This window comes from Sturnira hondurensis, unplaced genomic scaffold (assembly GCF_014824575.4).
Source record: "Sturnira hondurensis isolate 20B ecotype Veracruz unplaced genomic scaffold, ASM1482457v3 Scaffold0000507, whole genome shotgun sequence".
In the NCBI taxonomy this organism is placed as follows: domain Eukaryota; kingdom Metazoa; phylum Chordata; class Mammalia; order Chiroptera; family Phyllostomidae; genus Sturnira; species Sturnira hondurensis.
The window spans coordinates 92,702-113,682 of record NW_028073138.1 but is presented as its reverse complement, the minus strand read 5'-3'; the positions used below and the strand labels follow the sequence as shown (position 1 = coordinate 113,682).

The 20,981-nt window shown below is 35.2% G+C and overlaps 1 protein-coding gene across 1 annotated transcript in view; it reads right to left on the bottom strand.

Moving 5' to 3' along the window:
• The window catches only part of LOC118983896 (low-density lipoprotein receptor-related protein 1B-like), a 121,575-nt gene that overhangs the window by 24,445 nt on the left and 76,149 nt on the right, over positions 1-20,981 (bottom strand). The window contains exons 11-12 of the mRNA XM_037041582.1: positions 15,416-15,590; positions 11,266-11,370 (exon numbers count right to left, since the gene is read on the bottom strand). Coding sequence (XP_036897477.1) covers positions 11,266-11,370; positions 15,416-15,590 — 280 coding nt within the window. The remainder of the gene's footprint in view (positions 1-11,265; positions 11,371-15,415; positions 15,591-20,981) is intronic.

Below are 20,981 nucleotides of genomic sequence, written 5' to 3'. Positions count from 1 at the left end.
GGATTTAGAAAATAATTCTGAACTTTTAATAAAATAATTAGATTGAGGCAATTACAAAACCAAGGAAAATAACAAAATGCCTAGGTCTTTATTTTCAATATTCCAACCTTGGTCCTGAGCCCCACCAATCACTGAGTGGCCCCTGGATCACTGAGTCCTTTGCCTTGACTGAAGATGGCAGCCTAATTAATTAATTAAGTTTACAGTTCTCCTGTAAACTATACAGGAGCACTGGCAAATGTAGTCCATTGTGGGAGAAGTTGGAGATGAGGTCATTCAGGAGGCTCGTGGTCAGGTTTTAAACAAAGGGCAGGCAGCCATAAGTGGGTTTGCTGTATGGCTTGGAAACAAGTAGAAGATCCCTGAAGGAAGAATGATGTAGCAGCCCCAGAGAGAGAAGTAAGCAAGCAGCTATGTAGTTTGTAGTCAGGATCTGGCCATACAGCCTGGTGTAGTAAGGAAGGAGACACGTTGCTGCTCGGTGCATGCCTGCTGCAGTTTAGCCCAAAGACTGTTCCTTGTGAGATGCTGACCTGCTGCAGTGACTTTACCTGGATTCTCAGGACTTATGTGTTTCCTAAATTTCACTGTGATGCAGTGCACCACGGCACATGCCTTCCTGGGCTATAACAGGGAGGCTGATGACAATGTACCACAGATCCTGAAAGAGAGAGCCGCTGTGAAACTGTTTGCCCAGCTGCCTTACGATAAGGAGATGAGGAACTTTGGGGGTTTGGCTCATAGATAGCCTTTTGGGTAACAAGGGAAATGCCAGGTCTCATGGAAAAGGAAGGCTCTGAGCATAAGTGCTCTCTGAGCATCCCCCCTCCCCTCGCTGATGGTGGCAATATTGTAAATAAAAACCTGTTCCTTCTAATACCATTGGATCATACACCAAGGCACCATGTGAACAGGTCCTTGTCTGCTCAAATACAACTTTAAAAACTTGCTTTTCCTTCCATTTATTTTAAACAAAGTATGAATCATACAAAAGATTATTTTGAAAAAATATTACCCAAAGACCACCAAATAACAGGTATCATTAAACTTGAAACTACACAAGTGAAATATCTATGTCTGTTTTGTTTATTGATATATCGTTCAGTGCCTAAGATGGTGTGTGGTATATAGCAGATGATCAGTAAATATTTTGATGAATAAATATGACAACAGAATATTGGCAGTATTATTATTATCTAAAGGGGTAAAGTGTAACAAAACAAGGGACAGGTACCTAGGATTCTAGTTCTTATAGAATGTGTATATACTGGATTAAGGAATTTAATAAAGAATATGATTTATAATAAGGAATAGGTTGAAAAATTTATTATCTCTTGAAGTTAGGTATAAATAAGCTACTTACATATCTAGATATAGCCTGGTATAAAATTTTGAAGTAAAAGAAAAATAAATCATAAAAACATAGAGAAAATTAAACATAAATAATTGCAAGCCAATAATTTTATGATTAGCTCCTTAGTTACTGCATAGTGTTAACAACAGATTTTTGTCAGTCTTTTTTTGTGGTTAATGGGAATCTGTCTCCTCGGGATCTTCAGAGGTATTCTAGAAGGATTCAGGGCAGATGTATATCTGGGGTTGTGACTCTAATCCAATTTTAAACCAGTTTCTAAACAAAAATTCAACTGGGACTCAGGTTTGAGTGCAGTGTGCCTAACAGGAACACAAAGAGATAATGTGACTTTTTCAAAATTATAGCTAGTTTGATTTATGAGGACTATACTTTTGGACTCAATGTTTCTACTTCTGGGTGTTAATTCTGGAAAACTAATGAGGAAAGTACAAAATATATCCAGACATAAATTTTTACCCTTGGAAAAAATAGTTAACAAAACAAAAAAATTCCCAAAAGCAGTATGCTTAATTATTGAATAATATAGACTTAATTAAATTGATTAGGGAAAATACAAACAATGGAATGATGGACAACTGCTAAGAATAAGAGGTATACATTGACATGGAAGGATGTTCTTACTGTACTGCAAAGTAAACAAACATAAAAGAATGTTTATCATATGATCTCATTGTAATGTAGAATACTCTGCAAATGTATATTTTCATAAAGAAATTGTATGCATAAAAACTGAATAACAGTGGTTACTACTAGGAAATGTGTATATTTAAAATTATCAAAATTATTAATTAAAAAACATCCATAGTCTAATAAAAAGCAGTAACTTGAGGAAAGTGTAGTTAATAATGGCATTGACGAGTTATTTTATTCTAGTCTGAGAAGGAATGGTTTAGATCATTCTCTACCAAAGCTTGTCCCAATGAAGAAATTGTTGACTTAGTTGACTTTAGGAGGATGGAGAACACTGAGTGGATTTAAAAAAAGTGGTTTAAAGAGAAGTCAGATTAAACAAATGCAGTATGTACAAAAACAAATGTGGTGTTTTAACATCTTTCCTCCTTTAAATACAATGCTAATATCTCAGCCAAGAGTGACTTGCCAAAGACAGGAGCTAGTTAGTATTTGGGATTCCCAAGGGAATTTCAGCAAGTTACCTAAAATAAAATTGTATGCAGTGTTACACCACTACGATTGAAAAGTGAAGGCAGTTTTAAGTCTAGATACAGTAATGGTATGGCAAAATGTAACTAAGCAGAAATATTGGCTCTAAACACAGGTTTTCAGGCTAATCTTAGGTATGTTCATGTAGCATTTCTTTCCTATGAAAAATTTTTATTTGTACATATTAGGATCATCTTCTGAAAGAAGAAACATCTAAGGTTTAGAAGGACCAACGGTTCACACTAAAAATAATTGAAAGAGCAAATATATGAATCCAGGTAAACATGACTCCTAAATCCATGCAGTTTCCACTTACTATATAAGAGGTGACCCCCCCACCCCCCAAAAAAAACCAGAATTATCTTCTGGAAGGTAGGCCCCTTGTACCAGGCTTCTCTTGCCAGGAACTCATCTGTATCAGTGTACCAGCTGGCATTTTATGAGAGGCTGCATTTAGCTTCAGTGATTTTTTTTAAGACTCTTTCAGTGTGTTGGCCCACTTTATGATGGGTGCGTTATGAGCATACCTGCCCACATTGCTCTGAGTGTTCAGCAGTTTTTTCACAAAAATGGCACGACTCCCAAATTCCACACTTCCTGTTCACCTGATTTTGCCCTAAGCGACTAGCTTTATTTCCCCAGGAAAAAAAAAGTCCTCAAAGGGAAATATTTTGTGGATGTGGAAGAAGTAAAACAAAAAATGTCAAAAGTACTAAAACAGATAAAAAGTAATGAGTTCAAAAACCTGGAAAAATGTCTCTATAGGTGTACTGCATTAAATGCAGAGTACTTTAAAGGTGACTGAAGTTTAAACATGTAAGAATAAGTACACATTTTTTATAAATAAATTCCGGGTTTTGGGGCCCCCTCTTATATCTTGTAGAATCAACTAAACTTCCTTAACTATCCATCTCACTCCCTTTGATGTGATCATACCGACAATAAATAGATCCTTGTGGTATGGACAATACAGGAGACCTATATGAGCTGAGTCAGGATTTGAATCTGCATTAAAAACCAGACAACAGAAGGAAAAATTCTACAGGGAAGAATCCCTGAGCTCCTGATTGTCCTCTACTATATTCTGTCACGAGTACCTAAGCATAGTGATTTATGCCTACAAGTTTATCAGTACATTGTGTGTATGTAAATTAATTTTATGTGAGAACTTGATTAAGTTAAAGGATGCCCAGATAGCTGGTAAAACATGAATTCTGGGTGTGAACGTGACAGTGTCTCTGGAAGAGATTAACATGTGAATCTGTAGAACTGCGTAAAGAAAATCACCCTCACCAATGAAGGTGGACATCATACATTCCACTGAGGGTCTGAATACAGAACAGAGGCAGAGGCAGGGCTTACTGACTCTTCCTGCTTGAGCTGAGATATTCACCTTGTCCTGCCTTCCTACTTTAACACTCCTGGGTTTTGGGCCATTGGACTCAGACTTAAATAACCAGTTCCTTAGTTTGGAAACCTTATATTTGAACTGATGTATCCAGCTTGTAGACAATAGACTAAGAAACTTTTTGGCTTCTATAATTGTATGATTCAAGTCTCTCTCTCTCTCCCCCCGTTTGGTTCTGCTTTTCTGGAGAACCCTGACTAGTGTAATATGCAAAATATATATAATATGTATCATAAAATATATTTTCTCAATAAAATTTCATTATTTTCTTTTGAAAAACTTTGGTTAAGTTCAAGTCAATTGATATTTACTATTCACTGAGCCACTTGTCACAGGTAAAAAGAGATTGTCCCTGGGTTGAGACTAATAGGATAAAAACAGTTATATGGGGAAAAGCTATTTGCATTTTTGAGCTCTTTGAGCAAAGACACCTAATTGGGGAATTGTCCTGGGATTATGTGGCAATTGTAAATATGGTATTAATATTAGAAGAGAACGGGCAGAAACAAATGTTCTTTATTGGGGAGTGAAATACTGTGAATAGTTTAAAATAACTCAAATCCAATATAAATGAATGTCTGACCCTAGGGAGAAATCTTAGAAGTAGGCAGACACAGGTAACTTGCTATAGAGTTCAAGATTTCTCCATAGTATTAATTTCTATGCCTCACAACAAAAACTATTTAACAATACAAATATTGTCAAAATAACAGATATCAGAATATTTAAAGTTGGTTTTAACATTATTCAAAATATCTACTTTAGTAAATGTCAAGAATCTCTCCAAATTAACATAAAAAATAAAAATCTAGTTTTTTTCAATGATTCTTTTAAGTTTATTTTTTCTCCACATAGAGTAGTAAGTGAAAAATGGCTATCAAGATACAAAAGTGAAGACTTTTAAAGAACAACTCTATTTCTTAATTTGAGTGATACAGTAATAAAATTTCTATGCGAAAAAAAACTGTTAACTCCATGAATCTGAATACTTTCCAAATGTGTATAAGTTCTACATAATTTAAATAGTTTTTTACTCTATGAGTAATATAATGTACTAATGACAAAACTAAAGCAAAGACTATATCTTATCTTTTAAAAAACTTTTTGTTTCTTGAAAAGGCTTTTAGACAAAACAGTACCTACTAGTTTTTCATTAAAGATACATTATTGATTGAAATCTGAGGATAAAGCATGTTCACAAAATTGATGCCTATGAGGAAAATCAACCATGAGAAAGATATTGTGGTGCCTTAATATTCTCTTGTGCATAACCATAGATACTTCATTAAATTTTGTTTTTATTTATTTGCATTTTAGTACTATGTGAATTGTAAATACGCTAGGAAAAGCTAGGAAATTTTACATATTCTAGAAATTTCAACTCTAAAAACATAAACATCAAATCTGTATCTGCAATATCTCTCCATTCTTCAAAGTCCCTTAACAGTGAGCCCTTGATAAATAGTGAAAGAACAATCCTCTTGAATACTTAAGTCTACCTTGTTGTGAAAGTATTTTCCCCTGGGTCCCTTTTTTCATTGAAGTTACCATGTTTCCTCTGCATTTAATTCACAAACATTCAGGAAAAAAACTACATTCTTCTCTATTTCCTTATTTTTTCTTAATCAACTACAATCTGGTTTCTATCATAGAGGACGTATAAGGCATCTCTCAAAATGCCCATCTAATTGAAAAATTCAATATATCATTTATAAATGTTATTCTTCTTAACTGTCTGGAGTTGATATTCTTTGACACTCTCTACTCCTTTGACTTGGAGGAATTTACTTTGAAAAGTATCATCCAAATTCTATTTCTTCTCATTTACTTTTGTTGACTTCTCCATATCACAGTCTCAGATGTTGGTATTTCCTAGGATTCCAACCTTAATTCTCTACTTTTTTCTCTAATCCCGCTCTCATGTTGAGGTGTAAAATATATTTCACAAATTGCCCCAACATATCTCTTTTTCATCATTGTATCATATACTCCTTCTTTCATATATTTTCTATGCCATTTAGCCTCTATTCTATTCTCAGCAAGCTTCACCTTCTGCTTTCAGATCTAATCTTTGACTCTGTTAGTGTTTTTTCAAGAAATGTATTCAAGAATTACCACTTAAGGCTCTGGCTGGTGTAGCTCAGTGGATTGAGTACAGGCCTGTGAACCAGAGGATCGCGGTTCGATTCCCAGTTAGGGCACATGCCTGGGTTGCAGGCAGGTTCCCTGCAGGCCAACTCCCAGCAGGGGACGCACAAAAGGCAAGCATACATTGATGTTTCTCTCCCTCTCTCCTTCCCCTCTAAAGATAAATAAATAAATAAAATCTTAAAAAACAAAATTAAAAAAAAGAATTACCACTTAAAAACCTACAGCATTTATTTCAAAATACTGTGGAAATATCATTTCATTTATAAAGCCTCTTTCTCTCCTAAGTGTAATCATCAGTTGATCTCTATCCAGTTATTTTCCCACAACTCTTTGGTCACGTAGCAATCATAACAGTTGCCAAATGGTATTTTAATTTGTTTAAAACTTGCTTATCTACCCAAATAAATATTTGTTGGGATCCGCTCTGCCTGGTTTCAGGAGTTGTAACTGCCCCCCCTCCCCCATGGCTAAGGCAGAGTGAGCAACCTTTAGACTCTGAGCCACTAAGGAGACAAAGCTTATCTCTGTCAGCAGCACTGCTTCTGCTTCATCCCCTGCCCCCAACACTTGGTTGGTTAGTCAGTGACAGGTAGGACCCCTCAGAAGAGGGGCAACCTAAGCCAGACATGATCACTTGAGAGGCCCTCAAGGAAGGACTTGGGGGGCTGCAGCAAAGAGGTAGTGATGGACCCTTGCCCCCCGGCTATTCTGACATAGCCTGAGTCCCTATTTCCATCTGGGCAAAGTGCTTCCTGGCTCTAATCCACTTAAGCCCGAAAACCTATGACTGGGAAGGCGGTGCAGCCCTTTGCCAGCTAGAGCAGGTTCTGGGTGATCAGGCATAAGAAAGAGTTCCTAAAGTCCTGTGAAGCCTGCTTTGCTAAGAGTGCTTTCATTCATATGATAAGTATGGTCTGAGCAGGAAATGAGTATGTCTCCCAAAGTTTTTGCAACCCCCTTACCTGACAGACACTGACTCAGATTAAGCCCTCAGATTTCTTTGAAATGTTATCTATTGTTTGAACCTTGACACCTGACATTGATTGATGAGCTTTATTCCTGTGTGTTCCAAACCTAATACAAGCATTGAAGAAGAGGTTCTTGGTCCTTCTCCTCTGAGAGATTGACCACTTCTCCTCCCCAAGCAGATCATGTCTTGGCAGTTTCATTTTCACCCGTGGTGGACAAGGGGACTTGTGGGCAAAGTTGCCCCCACAAATATTAAGTTCTTTAAGAGTAAAAACCACTTCAGAATTAGCACAGTACAAAGAAGGCCCTACAGCATAAGAGCTATAACTGGAGGACTTAGTATCAAGCAGGAGCAAATTGAATCTCAGGTACTCACTACTTCCCTCTATGTAACCTCAGTGGTAGTAACAGTGAAATAGGGATAACAATTAGATAATAATAAGGATAATAATACAAAATTCTAACTTTCCACATACAATGTTTGAAGTGCTTAAAACAGTGCTGTCACAAAGTATTTGATAAGTCAGTTTAACTGTTCATAACTCCCCTTACATATTTGTGCAGGGTACCAGTCATCATAGGTTACCAATAAATATTTAGTGAATGAATTTTATAAATAAATTATAACAAAATGTAATTATCTGTTGTGTAATTCTTCGATGGTTTAAGTTGATTTGAGGAATTCAGTAAGCTTTATTCCTACATCAGAATAAATTTAGGTCATAAAAAACCAAGGCCCAGGCAAAATTTCTATAAAGCCAAATCCAGAAAGAGATACAGGCAAAGATACACACAAGTAAGAAATGTTTGCTCTAAATGCCTTCAATTAACATATTTTACTGGCTATGTTTATCAGATAGGCTGATTATCATCTAAAATGGTCAGGTACCCTTAATGATACTTGGTAAGAATAAAAAGTTGGAGGCAACATTACTGTGAGCCACTATGTCCATGAGAGATATATTTTGGTGACCTGGGAATTCTCTGGATAGGCCACGGTCCTAAGACCTGTTTGCGAGGAAAAGGGAGGAGGGTGAGACTGAAATGTCCTGTGTGCTTTGCCAAGGAGTAGCAGCTGGGAGACATGCTAAGGGAAGACTGGGTCCCAGAGCCCCATTGCAAGTACCCTAAAAACGAAGTGACAAAAGTGCCCACATCAATGTTTGGTCAAGGATTGCTCTCGATTCACTAACTCTAAAATACTCACCAACCTATTGTACTTGATAGTCTTCCCTCCAGTGGCACTGCCCAGGTTCAGGCCCTCATCACCTTTCACCCTAAGTGTGGCTAAACCCTTCAACATGTGGTCCTAGCAGCTGATCTCTAGAGCTTTCTGCATACCAACGGCAGTCACCTTCAAAAGCAAACTCCTTCAGCTCAAGTCTCTACCTCACACCCCTTTGTCTACACATTCTTTTCAGGATCCTATGGAATCTCTGAATTTGGGCATAAATTGAATTCCAAGTTATCTTTCTAATCTTTTTTTTATTATTTTTTAAAGATTTTATTTATTTATCTTCAGAGGGGAAGGAGAGAGGGAGAGAAACATCAATGTATGGTTGCCTTTTGTGTGTCCCCTGCTGGTAGTTAGACTGCAAGGAACCGGCCTGCAACCCAGGCATGTGCCCTGACTGGGAATCGAACCGCGATCCTGTGGTTCACAGGCCCACGCTCAATCCACTGAGCTATGGCCAGCCAGGGCTATCTTTCTAATCTTATCTCCTCACACCGCTCCCCTGACAAGTCCACAGTCACCTTTAATTCTAGCTACACTAAAGCACTCCTCGTCCCCCTGAGAGGCCATCAACTATCATATTCATGTTTTCGCTTATGTTTTTCTTTCTTTTCAGAATGTTCTTCCCAACCTTGCCAAACTACATGAATTGCATGAATAATGAAAGGTTCCCATTTCTGTAATGTTGTTCACATGTTCCCTCTCCCACTTTGAGTGAATCACTTGCCCTGTGTTCACACCTACATTATTAGAGGTTAATTAGTTGCTTAAAATTTTCTAACCTCTTTAATTGGTGAGTTCCTTGATGTGGAGGGTTTAATTTCATTCATCTTCACTTGTCTAGGATTTAGCTCACTTTCAGGGTCTTATAAGGATTTGCTAAAAAAACTGGAGGACTTTAGGGTGGAGGCAGGGTGAATGTAAAGGAGGGTCATTTCTACGTCTTCAGCTGCACAAAGTACTAAACCTGAGTTTGAACTGATAAGATAATTCTTTGACATAGTTTACATATATTTTATAGAATTTTATATTTTATAAAATTTAAAGTGGTATTTATGGATGTGCTTTATGGAAAAATACTGTTTTAACATATTCAAATATCTTCCATAAAAAGGTATCAATTTCCTTTATGTAATTATTTTAATCACATCCCCTATTTTTCCAGCTTCTGTCTAAACAATAACATTTTCTTGAATAAAACAACAGATCATCATGAATGAAACTGCAAAGTTTCAGTAATGAAACATCTGAATTTTAATACAACTGTGCCTTAAAATCATTACTAAATACTTCGAGACACTATTACCAGGTGCTTAGCAGGGTTTCTGTTTACAATATCGGGTATTAAGGAGTATGTCATATCTGATCTATCTCTAAAGCTCAAATAAAAGTTAAAAAAAAAAACAACTTGTACAGTAATGAATGTCAATAGTTTCCCAAAAGTTGATCTCTGAAATATCTCAGAGGAAATGAATTTGTTACAGGAAATTGAATTGAGGAAGACTGACTTAAATGCTTCTGGAAAATTTAGCATGTGCATTTTTTCTTTCTGTAAAGGAGTCTTATTGATTAAAGTAGAACTGTTTGCAGTACAATTTTGGAAAACAAAATAATATATTATTTCATCAGTATTTGCAGTAAAATTCCAGTTACCCAAGAAAAACTACTGTGCCAGATGTAGTATATAGTAATAGAGTCTAAAAATACCTGTTCCTATATGTCTCTAATTAAAAGCACCTGACTCACTAATGTATTTTTATTTAACATTTCCATGAGCTTTTTAATTCCCTTTGTTACATTTCTACACTTTCTAGCTGATTATGGCGCATACAGTTGTTGGTGAGCGAAGCAAAGGTTAAGTGTGTATGACAGAGTGAGCCCCGAGATGAAGTATACGCTGTGAAATGCATGTGGATATTAATGATTTAAGCCAATGAACTGTGGCCTTAAATGATGTCACAGGAAGAGGAGCGGTAAGTGGAAGGTTAAACCTACTTGCATCTCGGCTCATTAAACGCAGTTAAAGTGCAAATCCCCTCATTCTGACAGTAGTGATCACAAGGGTTCTCTTTCTGGTCACAGCGCTGACTTTTAAACCCCACAGAGCATCTGCAGAATTTTAGTAAAATACAGCTAAATAAAGCATCTTATTTTTATTGCCGATATGTTTCAAATTTATTTTATACACAATAATATTATGAATCAAATTTTTCTCAGGTATGTCCACTTCTTTCTCATACACACTCATCACATGCTACTCTGACAATAGGTACAGAATGGAGACATGGGTCATATCATTTGTGGGCATCATCCTCCTGGTCAAGCAGTGACAAAAAATTTCAAAATAGAGAACATATAAGTTGAATAGTTTTATTTTAAGTTGTCCATTCTTGAAAATTAGATATTTGAGAGGAGAAAAGGTTAAATTCCAGATTTTCCAAAAGCAGAGAATCTACAATTTTCCAAACATTTAGGAACCCAGATTTGAGTTAATGTATTTCCAAGGATCAAGGCTTAATGGGTTTGAATAATACAACACTCTTAAACCTGATACAAACATTATATATAGCATTATTGACTTAAATATACCTCAAAATTTTTTGAAAATAATGGCCTTAAGTACTAAAATATTCATAAATATAATTATGCCTGGGTTTTACATATCTAAATAAGGTCAATAAAATTAGAGCAATTTTCTCTGACACATTCAAGGTCAAAGATCTATGAATGTCTGAAATGGGTATGATGCCAAGAATTAGGTGAGTTCTCCTTATGAAATCACTAGCAAATTGATGAAGAAGGAGACTTTATAGCATGCAAACCAATGAGAGATAATACATGATCAAATATATTTATGAAGCATTTATTTAAAATTTATTATCTGCAAGAAAGGAGAACAATGGACAGGGATTCCATGTACACCCAAAGTCATATTATTAAATGCACACAACAATATAAAATACTCACAGACACACAGGCACGTTTGTCTCAGGGTCCAGCTGGCATGTGCCACCATTGTAACAGTAGCCATCACATAACTGACAGCTAGAGGCAATCTTTCCATTAGTACAGCTGCAGCAACAGAGAAAAGAATATCTCACAGTTACTGGCACTATTATTGCTTAAAGCTGATATAAACTCTTTGCAGTTGATAATATTCATCATAGAGGAGTAATGCAGTGGCTGGATGAAGGTAAGTTTTCAGAGAGAGACTTTTTGAAGGCAAATATTGTTTTTAACAAAATAATGACATAAAATTTTTCTCTTGGTAATTCTCAAGTTTTCAACCTATTTGCTTAATGCAAAAACTAATTTAGCTAGATATATGTGAAAAATATACTCTAATATTTATCACTTATTTTATTCCCTTTTTATAGAACGAGAATTTGATGAGATCAGTGTGAATTATAAACCACACGATCAAATATTCTGGAAACAAATGTCTCAGCTATCCTTTCTAACCTGAAAACTGTGGTCCAAAAATTGCTATGAATTTGAGACCTCATATTTTGTAAGAAAGGGTAGGATTATCCTGTAGTCACATGTATGCTGCTGCTTCTCTCTGAATATGTATTAAAATTAATGTCAAACTTTTTATTGTAACAAAAAAACATAAAGCATTCCATTGCAATAATAAATAGTAATGCTATAGGAACAATATGCAGTATAGCAACAAAGTAATGAGATAACTTCATATGGAATTCTTATAGAAATGATTCTAATCTACAATATATTACATGGAGTAAGAATAAATACTATGGCTATTGCTACAAGAGAAAAGCAAGCATAATAATAATAAGAAAAAGCGTAAATTTTCATTTGCTATGTTATATCTAATGTCCAATCTAAGATTGAACATTAAAAATTGTTGGAGAAATAGAGAAAAGTGTACCAACATTCTAAATTATCAAGGTGCCTCTTCTATTCAAATATGGTAAAAGAATCATATGAACCTGGGACCAAATAAGATTTACAACAGAGCTTGTAAATATTTGATTGTGAGATCATGTTAGTTTTAGGTGCTATGAAGCAATCAATGGCATCACAGTAAATCAGTACACAATCTTGACAAAGAAATCAGGCTGCAATACCATTGATTGATCACTTTGGTCTTTTTCCATGATGGATATCTATTACAGTACACCCATTAAAAGGTAATTCCCAATGATAGGTTACATATCTGAAATAATTGGTTGGCAGCCCTGCATTTCATTTATTTGTGCACATGTATTTGACTTCATGTGGGTGGTAAGGCTGCTAAAATGTACTAAGTTGTTTTTAACTTTTCCTGGTGCCTAATTTAAAGATATTTTTAAGAAGCTGAATTTTAAAATCACATTTCTTTTCGAGATGAACAGAAACAACGAGCGAACTATGCACTAGATGTGAAGATAGGTAATAGTGGAACCAAACTCCGGGGAGGAGGCTGTTGTTTACAGTTTCTAAGATATAACAGAGAATAGCACATCCTTCATAATCTACAGAGGCATCCCAATACAAATGCAAAGTGAGTCAAGTAAGCATTTAGTGAAATCAGTGTCTGATATGTTAAGTGGGTCCAGGAGACTTTTCCTTGCCCTCCATGCCCCTTGCCTCCTTAGAAATCAAAGAGCAGAAAGTTAGTTTTCTGTTTTATCAAAGGTTAAACATCAGAGAGAAAATTTAGCTCATTATACATTAAAGGATTTCCCATAAGAAATGTACATATACACCAAATATTTGCTTTTAAAAGAGAAAAATTCTATTTATTAATTGCTTTTAAATTTCTGCTTCTGAGAGTAATAGAATATGTTGTCTGTTTCACCTAGAGACTTTGTTTGGATTCTAAATTCAAGACAGAAATTTGTAGGTATCTCAAATTTGAAATGCAAATTATCCAAGTCATTAGAATGTATCAGAATATAGTTCATATTTTCATATTTTAGCACAATTTTGTTTCTTAGAGACACATGTGACACATACACACAGTTTGTGATATATCACTTTCCAAAAGTTAATGAATAGTTGTTTAGTAGACCAAAAGAATTCCCATGATTATCAACATTACGAAGTCATTATTTAGGCTACTCCAAATTATGACCAAGTATTTCTTTCTTCATCAATGTTTATTTAAATTTCCAGAAGAAAAAAACATATTCAGTTAATTCCATGTTAAAATTTATGTCCACTATTCTGGACAGAGTATCTATTCCATTTGACAGCTCACAGGCTGCACTGGAAACCCATGTGACTACCTGGAATACAAGTATACAAAGCAGCTACAATGTTCCCATTTAAAATATGTATTTTAACTCAGTTGTGATTTTGTTTTAGTACCAGTTCTTTACCTATGAAACAAATTCTAACACCACTGTAAACTTCATGTACTGCTAAGATGAGACGTATCATAGATATGAAAAGAAACTTGTTTCATGAGTTTCAGAATACTCAAAGTCCTGATTGGATTGTTGCGCTTGTGTGTTTCATAGCCGATCTGGTAAATCAAGTATTATACTCCAATTTTTAAACTTTCACTCTCTATTCATTGTTAACAACTATTATTTATCTATTTTTATATATGTTGTTTCCCCCCCAAAAAAAAGACCTTTTAAGAGTTCAAGAACAATAATACTGAACCTCAATAACCTACAGGGGTTATAAGGCTCTGGTCTTTTCAGGTAGGCAAAGCCAATGTCCTCTGTGCAGCAGGCAACACTGATGGCCCCAAGAGTCCTGCCCTCCCTTCCTCATATGGAACTCCCCATGGAGCAGAAACAGAATGTGTCTCTGCCTGAGAGTTTCTAAGGTAAACCAAGCTGAAACTGCGGCTCACAGACTGTCTTAGGTGGTGATGCATGAGTCCCTGTGTGAATAAAAAAAGATTCCACAGCACTTCCCTGGTATGTTACACTGGACATGGAGGACAATGTGTGCCCACTAACTGAAATAAATTTCTCTCGTGCTTAAGTTTCATCAGAAAAAAGTGACAAGCTTAATAAGTAAATACATTTTTGGTAGTTTTATGAAAGGTATTTATGAAAATACCTTTATGTACTTATCAATGGCACATATTTGTAATGAGTTTTGTTTTCCATTACTCAGAACAATAATGTACTTTCAAATGACCCAATTAGGGGGTTTGAGTACATGTCATTCATGATGATAACACAAATCCTATTTAGAATAAAATTTTAAATTATTGTAAATAAAAAAGAAAAATGTTGATGCTGTATGTAGTAAAATTTTGTTGGGCCTTATTTGGCAGAGCACCATCAGTCAGGGCTGGGAACCTCCCACAGCTGTCAAAGCGGAAGCTGCAGTGTGAATGCTTTCCTACAGCATGTTATCATTTACTATGCTCCTAAGCAAGGCAATCGACAGAGTCCAGTCCTCTATAAGTCCTTCTTTTAAAAGGTTGTTGAAAGAAGTTTGGAGTAAGAATTGATCTCTAACCTCAGAGCCATAAACTTGATTCATGATAGAAACTGAATGACATTACCCTTTAGCTGCAATGATCTGTTTTCCGTTCACTTGACCTTAAAGGCAAAGGGCAAAAGGCAATGCAACCAAAGTGTAACTTAGTCATTTTTGTTTTAGTTGTTTCCTGGAAACATTATTCCTTTTTCTTATTTTTAGCAATAATGTTCAAAGTCAAATTTAAAATATATATATAGTTTGTTTCCATTAGACAGGTCCTTGCTTCTCCCCACTAAAGATCATTTTATAATAACAGAAAAGCAAACACAAAGCAAATGCTCACTGTTGATGATAATAATGAAACAACTAAAAACTTGAGCTATTGTAAAGTAGTAATATTACATATAGTTCTCTGAAGTTATGTTGAATTTAACTATTTCTTGCTTACTATTAGATACATTCTATAGAGAATTAACTGATCGTTTTATTACATAATGAATTTTCATGATCCCCAGATGTACATAATAGGTGTTGAATCAATTCAGATTTAATTTAAAAGAACTGGACTGTATCTGTAGCTTAAAAAATAAAATAAAAGGATGCAACAGTTGCCATATTTTGGAATACAAATAATTAATATTGTTTATATAGTTTTTTTGCTGGGCTGCTAAACCCTTTTGAGTTCAAACGCTTTTGTAAATTAAGGTGGGTATTCGCTTACTTGCAAGAGATGTCATCACTGTTTTTATTTATAATGCAGTGTCCCCCGTGGCACCTGACGCACTTGTCAACCTCACATTTTGGTCCTTCGTAGCGTGTTGGGCAGACGCAGTGCACACTCCCGTCGTTCCCGAGGGCACAGGATTCGGAATTCACACAGTAGTGGTGACACACGTCTAGAAGGGATGCACAGCAGAAAAGTAAATTTATATTACAAGGTGTTTTCTTCAGTCACAATAAATGTCTCCATTTTATTTAATATTTAAAGGTGGTCAATCAATAGGCAAATTAATTTAAAAGGCAGCTTGTAACTAGAATTTTCTAAAACATGCTATTGATTTGGTTTATCTTTCCCTTGAGTTGGATGTCATTTCATCTGGCTAAGAGGATATGGGTTATATTGATATAACTCTAGCTGACAAACTCTTTAGTTTCTGAATTTTAAAGTTTAAATTAACAAGGTTCCTTAGCTTTTCTTCTAGTGAACAGTAATACTATTATTCTGTTCAGAACAGATGAGCAGAAATGCTCAGATTTCTTTAGATGTCACTTATCATTCTCTCTTCCGGTACCTCTTTTCACCCAGAGAGTAGGCTGGGGTATGGGGAGAAAGAGGGCTCCTACCTCTCTGATGTGATAGAAAGAAGTCTCCCTCTAAACCTGCCAGAAGAGTTCTAAGTATTTTCAAATACCTGGGCAGGTGAGCAGACAAGGCTGGTGCCTCTGATGCAAATCCAAGGGAAAGTGGACTGGGAAAGTCACTGACTCATCATGGGTGGGTAATGATACAGTAAGCTGTCTAGATTATGGCCCCTCTCCTCTGTGAGAGCCTCACATCTCTTGTTAATCAGAGGGAAACCTCCCTGTCTCTGAGCCCTTTGTTTTCAAAGGGGCTTCTTACTGAGCATTACAGACAATTTTCCCAACTACAAAGCAAGACTTCCTCAAATATTTATTCATGTACCTCTTCAACATGAGCAATAAAAACAGACTATTTAATAACCACATTAACCATATAATTAGCCTCAATCTTTTGAAAAGCAGACATGTCTATATTCATGTTTATTTATGAAAATACTATACTTTATCACATTCAAATATTAAAGTTCACAATCCAAATAATCTTAAGCAAGATAAATGATTAAATCGATCCTGACCTTTGTGTTTAGAAGCAGCAATTTCCTTTTAGCTATCTAACTGTGAGGCAATGTTAAATGAGATTAGCTGAGATAAAAATCACAATTTATAAACTTTAACCTTCTCTAAGACAATTATAGAGGATGAGGTAAATTAAAGCATGATTTATTATTCTCACATTTGCATATTTATTTAGACCTTTATTAAATCAGACAGAAATTAAATTTGACAGACTTGCTTCATGTTTATGAAAATGTATTTCATGCAACCTCATGCATGAGGGAGGGAAAGGGAGAGGGAGAGAAATATTGATGCAAGAGAGAAACATCTATCAGTTGCACCCTGTTCCGGGCCCAAACCCACAATGTGGGTATGTGCCCTCAATGGGAATCGAACCCACTACCTTCCAGTTTACCAGACAGTGCTCCAACCAACTGAGCCACACCAGACAGGGCACAGTCTCATGCTTTCTGTTGCATTATGCCAAGTGTCCATGTTAAGTCTGTTAATACTGGTTGGCAATACTTAAGAAAAATAGTACATTCAAAAGTGAAATACTTGGAGATCCCAAAGTAAAGTCTATGTTAGTATTTGTATAAATGCACATTCTGTTTTTTAGTTATGAAGAATGTATTAGCAACAATTATATGATCACCTAGTACTATCTCCTATTCAATGTAGAAATATCTGAAGAATGACTTTTATTAGTCAAATTGATGGATACCTCTTATTTAGAAAGTATTTTACCATTGTCCCTAGTTGCTTTAAATTTCATTTCTTGGTCCCGGTTCAGCTCTCTGATAGAACATAGAAGTTGGTTGATATATCTTCCCAATATCTTCATATTATATCCTTATTCAGAAGTTTACATGGTGGAATTTCATCAGAGTCATGCAAGGGACTTATTTGCAAATGCAGATTCCAGGGCCTTCCCCTTTTGCCTACCATCACCCACCTCTTCAAATTCATGAATCTGAAGTGGGGCCCAGGTGACTTCCATGGAGCTGAGTAGGGAACAAGATTTGGGGAACTAGAGAGTGTAAGAAATGATTATCCGGAAATAACATTACAGATTAGCAGAGGAACTACATGATCTAATATTTATAAATTATGTGAATCTGACTGAAATAGATTATTTCTTGATGAAATTTGTGAGCCCTAAGTAACTGTAATGTTAAATCTAAAATCTTGAACCACTGTCTCTGTATAATTGCAATGTGGAGAAGACCTGAGAAACTAGAAAAAGATGGGAGTTAATATTCTGAGGGCTGATAATTGCCCTATACCACACTGTAGCATGGAATAGTTTGCACTTACCTAGAGTACTAAAGGGCAAAGTTAGAAACTTACCTACAATTTACTAATTATAAGTAATTTTGATGCATGAATTAAATTTGTTTGGACTAAGCTTAATAAGATGTATGCATATACCCAACTCATAAGTAATCAAAGTAATAAACATTAACACCTCAAAGAAATACCATTCCATACCCACCAAATTGATCACAAATACCAGAAACTCTCGCATATTACTCCTGGGAATATAAATTGTTTCAACCAATGTGGAGAACAATTGACAGTATTTACCAAATTTGAACATGACCACACCTTATGACCTAGCATTTTTACTATTAATACACATCCAAGAAAAAAGTATACATATGTACACAAAATTTTGCACATAATGTGAGCAGCAACTGTTTTAGAAATAGCAGAAGTTAAAAATAATCCAAATGTTCATCACAAGAAGAATGAATAAAATGTGGTTTACATACAATGGAATATAAAGATGGATAGAGAGATGATAGATGAAAAATGAAATGAATGAATCATACAAAAATAATATTGAGAAAAAACTGGACACAAAATAATGTATTACCTTTTTATTTATATAAAGTTCAAGAATCAAACCTCATCTAGTGTTTTAGAAGTCAAAAGGAGATATAATTGGGAAGAAGAAAGGGATAGGATGAAGCACATCAGGGAACATCTGAGGTAACAACGTTTAGTTTTGAATTGAACAGCAATTACATTGGGGTGTAACCCTGGTGACAAATTACTGAATTGTATACTTGTGATTTTGAACTTTTCTTTTTTTTGGTGGTGGTGGTGGTTTCTTCCTTTTTTTTAAGAACTAAATAAACTTTTCTATGCATATGCTTCAACAGAAAATTCTTAAACCCAAGAGCGTATAAATTGCAATTAGAATATTTTAGAAATACTAGTTAATTTTCTGACTAGACAAAATAGTTTTTCTCTTTGCAGACACCAATTTTTAAAAGTTCATGGTTCACTATTTACACTTCAAAGGACATTCTCCAGCCTCTTATGCTTTCAATATTCTTTCATAGCACTTCAGGTGCGCATTATTCAATATAGCTAATTGGCCTAATCAATAAAAAAGGAATCCAATGAATGTAAAGAAATGGTTAAGATAAAATGGTGAAATAAGCAGATATTAGAGTGCACATTTTAACAAATAATTCCAAATTGCATGCCACTAAACTATGCAATTTTTTTCCCTTAAAAAAAGACAAATATAATTTTAGGCTCAGAACCTTTTGTCTACAGATATTCAAATGGAAGACATTTCATTTTACTCATTTTACATGCTTAGTACTCCATGCTAATTTGGGGTTTAGGGACAGAGACTCGCTCACTGTACTCCAGTACTGCCAGAGTTGCTTTCCAATGCCTTTCTATGAATATTTTCTATCTTTCATTCTTAGGTTTGAGATGTAGAGTTTACAGAAGTTTGGCTAGCTTGTTTTCTGCACCACTCATAGAATCCGAGATGCCAACATTTCAAATGTACTATATTCTACATTCTTTCCTCTCCTTCCTCTTTCCCTCCTTTTTTCCTTTCTCTCCTTTTTATTTTTCTCTTTCTTCTCCTTCCTTCCTTCCTTCCTTCCTTCCTTCCTTCCTTCCTTCCTTCCTTCCTTTCCTTCTTCCTTCCTTCTTGAAAGGCTTCCCTATTTATTCAATTTCAACCCTAAGATTGCTGGTGACAGGAAAATGTAGATCTTACTTAATAGGGGACTTTAGACTCATATTAAACTACTACATAAGCATCAGATGCTTGTAAGTTAAAAAGCAAAATAATTCTTTCAAGTGCTTTCAATTATTTCAAGTTTAATAACAACATATACTATGTGCAAGTCCAGGAAAGAGTTTGAAACACCCAATATGCTATTTTTAAACTAGGTGATTGAACCAAAGTCCATGTTCTGTGTAATTGTCTCAATATGGGTAGCGATATATAGTAAGTTAAAGGGATGCAACCTGAATTTTCTCTCAATCTCTTCTCAGCTATAATGTACTTTGAATTACAAGCATCTATGTAAAACTTTTATATGAGATATTTTCATCGGTGTCACATCTCTATATCTGTTAAATACTTCCTACACACTTATATTTAAATTCTAAGTTTCTCTCCAGCTATTCATCCAATATAATGAATACTTCCATTCATACTTGTCAATTCAGCAGGAATCTAGCAAAATATGAAGAGAAATAGTATATGAGAACGTTCTTTTTGTAGGCAATTGTTCGCCTTCAGGGTAAGGATTCTGCCCTGACCCAATAAACTCTAAAACGAATCGAGAGCAGATGACAGCTAGTGGCAGGGTGGTTATGGGGTGGAAGGACTGGGCAAAAAGGAAAAGGGACTCATGGATGTGGACAACAATGTGGTTACTGCTAGGACGAGGAAGGTATAAAGAGAATAAACGATAATGGAAAAAATACAATAAAGATTAAACAAAAAAATAAGTAAAATGAATAGACAAGTTTAGCAGTCACTGGGAGAACAATTTTTTTATTGAAGAGTGCTGAAAAATATTTACCAATTTAAGCATCAGTAATGCTTTAAAACCATTTTGAAAATAATTTTTCTATATCAGACAAAATAAATCAATATATTTATTCACTATGACTATCAATTACTTGTATAAACTTTCCTTTGCAGAAGTTTTATAGTTTTATGCTTTTTACTATATTCCAGCTTTGACTAAGTGAAATGTTATTGATTATGAAGCACTAGACTAATCTATTTAAAAACTAAATTTCTTCTGAAGAAAATAGAGTTAGCAGTGTTGGTGGTTGGTTAACACTGGGGTTTGCAGCAAAAGGATTGTCTTCTCTTCCCTGACACACTGACACACACACACACACACAGATCCATCCTTACAATGTTAAATTTGACTTAATAGTTATTAGAGCTGAAAGAAAAAAAAGCAGTAGACCAAATGATGACAGAAAATAAGACTAAAGTGGTAGACTAAAAACAGTGTAGGTGATAGGAGACTTTTTGTTGGAGGGGTGGTAATAGGGGGAAAAGATAGGAAAGAGGAGTGGAAGATGGAGTGGAAGAGTCTAGCCAGATTGGTCAGTAGGCGTTCAGCAGGAACATTCTAAATGTATGGGCA